Source organism: Caloenas nicobarica, chromosome 17 (genome assembly GCF_036013445.1).
Source record: "Caloenas nicobarica isolate bCalNic1 chromosome 17, bCalNic1.hap1, whole genome shotgun sequence".
NCBI lineage: Eukaryota > Metazoa > Chordata > Aves > Columbiformes > Columbidae > Caloenas > Caloenas nicobarica.
The window spans coordinates 6,322,899-6,332,440 of NC_088261.1; the positions used below are offsets into that span (position 1 = coordinate 6,322,899).

At 49.5% G+C, this 9,542-nt stretch overlaps 1 protein-coding gene across 1 annotated transcript; it reads left to right on the forward strand.

The window, feature by feature from the left end:
* Positions 1-2,219: 2,219 nt before the first annotated feature.
* RHBDD2 (rhomboid domain containing 2) lies at positions 2,220-9,542 on the forward strand. Its single transcript, XM_065647160.1, has 4 exons — positions 2,220-2,382; positions 3,495-3,896; positions 4,352-4,502; positions 6,685-9,542. The coding sequence occupies exons 1-4, from the start codon at positions 2,235-2,237 to the stop codon at positions 7,097-7,099; spliced, it is 1,116 nt and encodes a 371-aa protein (XP_065503232.1). The 5' UTR covers positions 2,220-2,234; the 3' UTR covers positions 7,100-9,542.

Sequence of the window (9,542 nt, forward strand, 5' to 3'; positions counted from 1 at the left end):
ACCCGCAGCTCGCGCGGACTGCGGGGCCGGGCAGCCAATCAGCGCGCGGGGCGCCTACCACTCGTGCAGAGAAGTGGGGGGGGGGGGGGGGGAAGAAGGGGCCGTACCAAGTCACGGTGGCCAGAGGGGTGGGCGGGGATTGTGCGAGCGGGAAGGGGGCGGTGGCGGGTGCACGGCGCAATACGAGGCTGGGAATCGCTTAGAAGATTAAATTAGTTTAATTAGGAAACACGGAGAGCATGTGCAGGGTGCCGAGGGGAAAACGTTTCCCACGTTTCCCCCTCGGCACCCCAATTGTGCATCGCCATTTGGGCCAGAGAGTGTTTCCACGGTTTCCAAAGAGGCTTCGCCATGCCAAACTTCACAGCAGCTGGGGAAAAAAAGTCCTCGCTGCACTTCGGGTGTGCACAGCCGGGAAAAGAAATGAGATGCTAAAATGGAGTTAAAGAAAATGTCCAGAATCTGGGTCTAAGGAATTAAAAAAAAAAAAAATTCCAGAGTGTCTGACTTTTAAAAAAACAAATATTGGGGGATTAGACTAGATGATCTTTCAAGGTCCCTTCCAGTCCCTAACATTCTGTGAAATACTGACTTGGAGAATGGCTTTCTAAGAAAAGGGGTTGTGATCTTGGGAAACAAGAATGTGAAACCAGAGACATTGTTTCAGAAAGGAAAATTAACGAGGAATTAACTGAAATGACGGCAAAAGCAACATTTAATCTCTTTTTTTTCAGTCATTTCTTGTTTCAGATCAAGCTACCTTCTTGCAAGAGTTGGAGAGGGAAAGTTAACAGTTGCATGCTTTCTGTTCAGTGACAATCTGCACATGCATTAGCTGGGGAAACAGCGAGCGCTGTGAGGTTTAACCTGTATTTTTTAAAATCCAGTAAAGAGCATTCTCTGATTTCAGCTCAATTGATTGAGCATATTTGCAAACTAGTTGAGCTGTTTCTTTCCCTCCTGGGCATAGCAGCAGGAGGCAAATCCCACTGCCACAGCCTAAAATAAGTTTCTGCAAAACAAGCAGTGACTGGAATGATTAATTAAAAAAAGAGGTTGAGCTCTCTCCCTGTCTTTTGGTTTCTCCTTGAAAAACTTCATCTCCTCCAGCCTCTTCTCCTGCGCCATTAACCTTCTTGTGTCTGCCACAATGTTGGGATTAGGGCAGATCCCAAACAATGCTCCATAGCCAGAGGCGACGGAGAAGGGGAGGTCTCTTGCTCTGCGTAGAGCCTCTCGGTGTGTTTATATTTCTCAGAAATGGATTTTCATAAATGGAAAATGGCATTAATTCAGACAGAGAGACAGGCTGACATGCCTGTTTGCCTGCTGATAGATCTGTGCTGTGCTCTCCCGTTGCTCTCAATCAAAAACTTTGAAGCTGGGGTGGGGAAAGGATGTTAAACTCACAACTCTGTGCTCATTGTCCATGGCTGAAAGAGATCCCAGCTGCTTCAAACCCTTTCTCTGCTTTGCAAAGTCAGAGAGGGTGGGAGGTATGTTTCTTCTGATCCTTCCCACTTAGATGAGACCTCGCAGATCTCTTGTGAGGCCTGAGCGAGCAGCCCATGAGGGGGCCATGTCGGGAGGAGGAGCTGGTGGCAGGGGAGCGTTTCTGCCACGTGGCTGTTTGTGGCGAGCAGACGCGGGTCTGAGCACCAGGAACCAGGCTCACAGCGGCGGGCCTCCCACTGCCCTTTGAGCGAAGCCTCCATTTCGTCCAGCTTCTCACCTTTTACCTGCGCTTTTACCCTCTCAGGAGGAGGCCTGTCTTCGGGCAACCCCTCCATTTGCACCCGCGTGGATGGGCAGACACAGCTCTGGTGCAGATGCTCCTTCTCCGCCTCCACCTGTTGCACCTGAAGGGAAACGTTTGGCCCTTCCGAGCAGCCCAACCCCGCCGCACGGCAGCGGGGAGCGGACAAGGCTGGTCGGGGCCTTTGTGGCTCGGTGGAGCCTCCTGCTATGGGGGAGATGTGTTGGTGGAGGCCTAGCAGTAACCCGGCCTGGGGCGGGCTTCCAGCGACAGCTCACACCTCACCCCGGGGATATTTTTCCCTTCTGGAAGTGGAAAAAATAATAATAGCAAAAAGAAATTTTTAAAAGGAGGGAAAAAAACCCCAAACACCTCCCTCCCGTCTCCATGGTAACGGGGGCGCTGCGGAGCCTCGCGTTGCCACGGCAACGGCGCAGGCCTTCCGGCGGCGGCCGGAAGCGGGGCGGTGCGCGGCACCATGGCGGCGGCGCGGGGGCGCCCGCCGGCCGCTACCGCCGTCATGTTGTTGCTCTCGCTCGTTGTCTCCGCGCCGGGGCTGCTGCGGGGAGCGCCCGCCGCCCGCTCCGCCGCCTCGCTGCGGGCCGCCGCCGTGCGGGCGGGGGAAGGTGAGCGGGGGCTGCCGGGGCGGAGCAGCCGCCGCCTCCTTGGCCCCTCCGCTTTCCAGGCCCTTTCCCCCTCCCCGAATCCCCCACCGCGCCTTTGCTTCCCTCCTCTCCGGGCCTTCCCTGTGTCCTGCCGTGTACCCCTTGGTCCTGCTCAGCCTCCATTTCTGGGTGTTTCCTCAAGCCCCTCACTGAGGCTGCTGCTCCCCCTATGGCCCCATCCCTGGGACTTCCCTGTGCCCTTCCCTGTGCCCTTTGCTCCCCCTTTCTCTAGAGGCTTCTCCTGGTCAGCAGCGAGCCCAGCAGGCATCTATCTCAGCCCCTCTTTATCAGGGCCGCTCCCCCCGCTTGGCTCCCATCTCTGGCCCTTGACGCTGGGCAGAGTGGGGGTACGCTGCCAGCAGCTTGGGGGGGTTGCTTTTCTTGGTCCCTGCGGTTATCCGCTGAACAATTTTTGTCAAACTTTTAATTCCCATGTTCTGGCTTGCCCCCATGCAGTAATTTCTTTTAGCAGTCCAGTACTCTGAGCTGATGGATGAATTCCACAGTCTCCTCACATGTTTCCAGAAGCACATTCAGGCTGCATTGGGTTATACACTTAACTGCTGTTTATCTGGCCATGGGACTGAGATTGATGGGAGGGAGGTGGAGAACTTTCTATCTCAGTCCTCACTGAGTGTCCAGGAGAACAGCTGACCAGAGGGCCTGATATCTTCCAGCATTTTTTGTGAGAAAAAGCAGCCTTCTAGCAGCTTAACAAGTATTTATCTTTTGAGCAAAATCATGGTTACTGTAAGAGTCATTTTTATGTCTCATCTTTTCTCCTTTTGAGACTGAAATTTACCACAGGTGCTGTTGCTTTTTTCCAGGCAGCTTCCCGGGATGCAGCAGGAGTCAGTTCATATATCTGCAATACCCCAGATAGCACTTGTTTTAACTCTTATTTGGTTATTTACACCTGGTTTTACAGGCCTCAAGGTCCTTCTCTTGTACACCAGGACAGAAATGAAAGCTATTATTTAATCCTGTAGGCTCACTCTCCCTCAGGCATATCATTGTAGTGATTTAAAACATCCATTGCAGCCTCTGCCTTTCTAACACGCTGGTGTGCTCAGTTCACAGGTTAATTACCTACATCTTTGTCTATGAAGACCTGATATCCTTGACCTGTGGTGCCATTATCATCTGGTATTTTGCTGGCAGCTTTGAGAAGAACGTTGGCACTGTGAAGCACTGTGTCCTCACCGTCGCGTTTGCTGTCCTCTCCGCCCTCCTATACCTCTTACTGGAGACCGTTGTCTCGAGGGTGTCAGCAGTGGAAGATGCCAAAGGATTCATGCCAGTAGCTTTTGCTACGTTGGGTGTGTCCACCACCCGCTCGCGGATGAAGAGGACTCTCTTTTTTGGGGTTAGGGTTCAAGTGGTGCTGGTGCCGTGGTTTATGCTCTGCATAGCGTGGTTCATCCCCCACTCTTCTCTCTTGAGTAACCTGTGTGGGCTCCTAGCTGGGGAAGCCTGTATCCTTTCCAAGTGCAAAGCCCTGAACCAGAGTGGGATTGCTTGTTCACGACGGGGAGGAGGACATGCTGCCTTTCTTGTTGCTGAGATGTAGCAAGCGATAGGACAAGAGGAAATGGCCTCAAGTTGCACCAGGGGAGGTTGAGGTTGAATCTTGGGAACAATTTCTTCCCAGAAAGGGCTGTTGGGCATTGGAACAGGCTGCCCACGGCGGTGGTGGAGTCACCATCCCTGGACAGATTGAACAGATGCAGAGATGAGGTTCTCAGGGACATGGGTTAGTGCCAGTGTTGGGCTAACAGTTGGACTTGATGAACTTGAGGGTCTTTTCCAACCAAAATGATTCTATGATGCACTGGCCTTATGGTGTTTCCTGGGCTTTTGCTCTGCTGTGGCTGTTTTAGGAACGAGTGTGTTTTGTCTGCAATCCTCCTTAACACACTGCTGACTTCAGATGGTCTTGGCTACTGTTTCTGCTTGGATTTTCCGGAGTCGGTGGGCTCTAAGCTGGACCGGGTGTTCCCTTTCAGCCTGCTGAAGAGGATACCGGGGCTGAAGTATATCCCAGGGTCCTTGGCAGAGAGAAGAGCCTTTGAAAACAGCAAGTGAGTACAGGAGTTCCTGTGAAAGATTTTGTGATAAAGGGGAATTTGGAGGCATAAGTGGAGGCATTAATCATCTTTAAAAGATGTGTTCTGCTTGTTGTGTTCATATATTGAGTGTTACGAGGAACATACTGACCTGTTCTTGTGACATTACTGTAACTAATACGTTATCACACATTAACTCAACCAGGTCTTCCAGTGAAAGCTAAGTTGAGGTGAAAACCTCTCATTTGCTGCAAGTGCAGCGTGTACACATGCAAAAGTATTGCCGCTCGGCTGACATGAGAGTTAAATTGTGTAGTTCTGCCCTGACATCAGGAGTTATGGCATTTATTCCTGGCCTTATGGCTCCTTGGGGTGTGATCTTTATCTTTCTTTGCCACACCTCGCCTCCCAGGAACGCTGTGAAGTGAGTCATGTCCAAATCTGTGTATTAGCAGAGCGTTATAAATTAAAGATGTCACTTACAAAGTTCAACGTAGACCTTTCAGTGCATGTTTTCAGTGTCAAGGCAAGATTGCTTTACCGAAAAGAAACCTTGGGGCCTGTGGCTGACGTTCAGGAATGGTTTTAAGCTTGTGTATAGCACAAGCCAGGGGAACTCCCTTGTATTCTAAAAAGGTTGGAAATGTAGGTCAAATTTTTCCCTGTTCTAAGATGTTCTTTCAGTTTCACAAGGGAAGGATGGTTTTCTATTAAGGGTTACATTCTATGTATTGTTTAAGCCATCAGCTCACTGTAAAGCATCCTTTGAAGTGGAAACATTCCCACGTGTTTGCATCTGCCCTCATCCTTGGGGAAACCATAAAAGAAACCCTTGCCTGCGGCAGAAGTGAACCCCGGATCCCTCAGGGCACTCAGACCTTGCAGGGGAGGCCAGATACATCCAGCAGCATCTGTGTTTTTACTCTTCCTCTGTGCAAGTGCTGATTTTGGGCGGAGGGACTGTCCTGCTGAGCCTGAGTCTGCAACAGTCTGATGCTTCTGCTAATAACTGTTGTGTGCAGCGTCTCTGCTCTGTGTCTAAACCCGTGTTCTTTAGGTGAGATGACATAAATAGACCGTTCTGGCTCAAAGGTATTTACATAAACATTTGACTATCAAGCAGGGCGTGGGAAGGTGTTTCTAGGATGTTTCAATTTCTGCAGCTAAATTTGCATGTGTCTGTGTCTTAGGCACAAGTTCTATATGTGTTTCTGGGGCTTAATTTTTAGTATTTTTATTCTTAATCCCGAGTAAGAGCTCTTGATGGTTTTTTTGGTTTTGTTGGGGGTTTTTTGGTGGATTTTTTTGGTTGGTTTTTTTGTGTGTGTGTGGTTTTTGTTCTATTTTGTTTTCTTGATTTTTTTTTTTTTTTTTTTTTTAAATTTTGTGAGATTTCAGGCACTAACTTGCCACCAGACAGGAGACATTGCTAGGAGGTCCAGGCTTCAATAACACGTTTGTGTCCACAAACAAACAAAAATAATAATAATTAAAAAAACCAAACTCACACCCAAAATAAAAAAAATAATCCAAGCCTGAAAAACCCTTATTCTTGCTGAGAATCCAGTTGTGTTCTCCATGAATATTGTCTTGATTCTCAGCACTCCTCTGAGCAGTACTCCCGAAGTCCCAGAGGCTTTGGCTCCTGGACAGATTGCTTCTCTCTCTCGATGCATTTTGGCAGGATAAGTCATACCTTCTGTTGGCAAAGGCTGTTTCTAGACCTTGCTCCCGAATTATTAATTTTTCTTGTAACTGTCTCCCCCTTCCCTTTTCGCTCTGTACCCTGGGCTCTTACTCGCACCAAAGGCCTTTATGGCTTCTTGATAAATAACACTTGGCAGCGGTGACTTCTCCTGATTAATAACTTAGCAGATGTGTCGCTCAGTGGGAGGCAGGAAGGATGTGCATGGAAATATTAAAGCTTGTGTATTCCCCGCACAAAGAGACTCGGGGCCAAGAACCACTCAGTGGGTGTGGAATTGCTGTGGATTGGGAATGGGAACATCTGTCCTGAGAGGCCAGTAAGCCTGTTTTTACTCAAGTGCTCTCTCTCTTGAGGTGAATCTCTCTGATGGATCGCAGTGACATTTCTGAGTGCTGGTCAGGAGGAAATCCACCTCCAGGGCACTTCCAGTGCTAATTAGGCGATGCCAGCTCTGAACACAGTGTAACCTTCTGTTTTCTTTCTGCCCAGGATTAACCCTGCACCGGGCACTTATCCCACCCAAAGCTACTCCTGCTCCTCGCCGCCGGCTCTTCCCGCTTTCCAGATGCAGCAGCTCGGTGCGCAGAGCCAGGGGCTCCATCCCAGCTGTGCTCTGGGACACAAGGGATCTCAGCAGGGCCGTACTGCAGGACACATCCTCCCTTCTTCCCCCTACGAAGCCAGAGGTGCCTTCGGAGAACATTTTGTGCAGGTTCACACCGGAGCATCGCCTGGACAGTGCTGCCAGCCGGGCAAGTTCTCTCCCCCGCAGCGCGTGTGTGTGACCGATCCACAGACACCCACAGGCATGGGCCCCCCAGCCGGGGTGCAGCCAGCAGCAGGGTGTCCAGCAGCCACAGTGGCTCCTTTTTCAGTGGAATTTTCAAGAGTCCAGATGTACTGATCCTCCAGAAAGCAGCGGGACTTTCGTACTGCAGCAAGACCGTTGTGTGATGCTCGTGCAGCAGCACATTGCTGATGTCTTTGCTGTATCTGGAATGGGTTGGGATCTCCAAAGTTGGCCATTCCTCTGCTCCCTGGTGCAGCCTGCTTTAATTTTATTTCCTTTATTATTTTTTTTCTACTTTCTTGAGATTGTTGGGGGATGGGGACTGTATCACCTCTGTGCACTTCTCATCCCTCATCCTCTTGGGATGTTTTTTCACTGCTCTGTTTAGCAGCTGCCTTCTTCCACACTGCCACTAGAATTTCAGTGCATCAGCGCCCTGACTCAAGCTAGGAACTTAATTGTAAAAGCACTGGACTAATCTGGGGTTTAACTAGGCTGCAGCAAGAAGGATACATCCCATCTACACTGAGGCTCTGAGCCTCCTATCTTGTTTGCAGGTGCAATGTGGCTAGGACCCAAAAGAGGTTGAAATCATGGAAACCTTAGTTTATAACTTAATATTTGACTAAAGGAGGACAGAGATCTGCTTTGCTAGTGACTTCTCCACTAAGAGTGTGCCTTGAAGGGAGCTTGTTAAACCAGGGCTGGGGCAAGATGACAGAATACAGAACACCCTTTTTTGCCCCCAAAAACATAGCTCTTAAATGCTGAATGTCCTTAGCTCTAGTCTGTGCATATGTCACCATGTTTCCTTCATTTTCTGATAGCCCTGCGCTAACTCAGCCTGTGTTGTCAGCACTTGTCAATAAGACAACCTCAGCTGCCTGAAAAATACTGAAATATTCTTCAATAAGGGATTTTGACCATTTGTGGACCAAATCTATATAAATCCAAGGAGCTGGGAGAGACCTTAACAGTGGGTTAGAATAATTAACTAGAATCTAGCAATGCCATTGGGGGTGTTCCCACTGCTCAGCTTTAGATGTCTCACTCACCAATATTGGCACAATCTCTCTCTGTTTCCTTCAGAGCTGGTGGAAAGGTGTGTGGGAGAGGGGAGTTTTCAGCCAGGGATTCAGGGCAGGATGCAGCCTTTGGTGCCTGTGGTAGTAACAGAGGAGTTTGGTCGAGTTGGTGGGATTTGAACTTTATTTCCAGCTGTGTAGCCGCTTTCCTGTGCCATAACCAGGAGGAACCTGCTATCTTTGTGTCTGTAAATCAGCCAGGATCTCAACTATTTCCATTGACTCTTTGCTTAGAGTTTTCTTGTGCTCCCCCTGACCCCCCCCAAAAGTGCTACGTGAAGCACGAAGTGCCATTACTGCTCTTGGAGATGTTCTTGCAGTGCCTAACCTGAAACCGTGATTGCCTCGGGGCTTTTCTGTGCTGTCACAGGCAGCATTGGCAGCTGCATGCTCCAAAGCACGTACGTGGCTCTTTTTTCCCCTCTTCAGTGTCTGGAGAAGCTCTGTGTCGCTGTACAGCCACTCGCTTCTCCAGCAGCTCTTCTGGGGTGACGGCCACAGCTTTGTGTGGCCTCCCAGGGACTTGCTTTGGGGGAAGAGCAAAGGGAATGCTGAGGATTTAGACCTCGATTCACCTTGGTAAGCAGCTCTGCTCACAAAGGTGGGCAGCGCCTTTCTGCAGGAGGATGCAGCAATTTGGGAACCAGCCTGGAGCTGGTGGGACGTCTGGAGTTGGTGACCTCCTCCATCTCATCCCTGATCATTTCACTCCTCTGTGGGATCACAAATGGACTTGGCTTCATGATCCCATCTTTCCTGACCTGCTGACAGCAATTGCATCGTTATGTGTTTAGTGCGGAGCAAGAACAGGATGAGGTGCTTCTTTGGAACTTAAAAGCATGTTTTTAATAACAGGAAAGAAATGCTGGAGATAACATTGCAGTGTTGATGCTCCATTCTCATTAGTGCCTTTATTTTCCTCCTTGTGTGATCTTTGTCTGTAAACCCAGGAATTTTATCACTTTTTTTTTCCCCCCAGCAACGTGCAGAAGAGTGGTGAGAACTGGTAGCAATCACAAATGTTTTGTACCTGTGTACCAGGCACCTACCTGTCACTTCCAGTGTGTTGTACCTGTGTTCAGTGGCCTTCAGATGGACGTTTGCAAAGATTTTTTTGTTTGTTTGTTTCTAGTGAAGTCTGTTCCCTGCCTTTCCTGACAGCAGCCGTTTCACAGTGAAACACTGTTGTATAAATCAGCCGTGGACCTTCTGCTTTTCCAGCAGTGCAGTCCAACCAAGTCCCAGTTCCCCAGGGCTGGTAGCAAACCCAGAACTCCTCACCCAGGGAAGGGAAATTGCTGGGAGAGAAGGGGGTGGGATGAGGCATTTGCAAACATGCCTGAGGCTGAAAAGAGAAATTAAATTAGTAAGAAAAATGTAAAAATCATCGCTCACTGGGCTTTGCTATTTGCCTAAGCTCACCGCAACGTTACTGATGGCACGTTGCAATACCGGGTTCTTTCCTTGGAGGG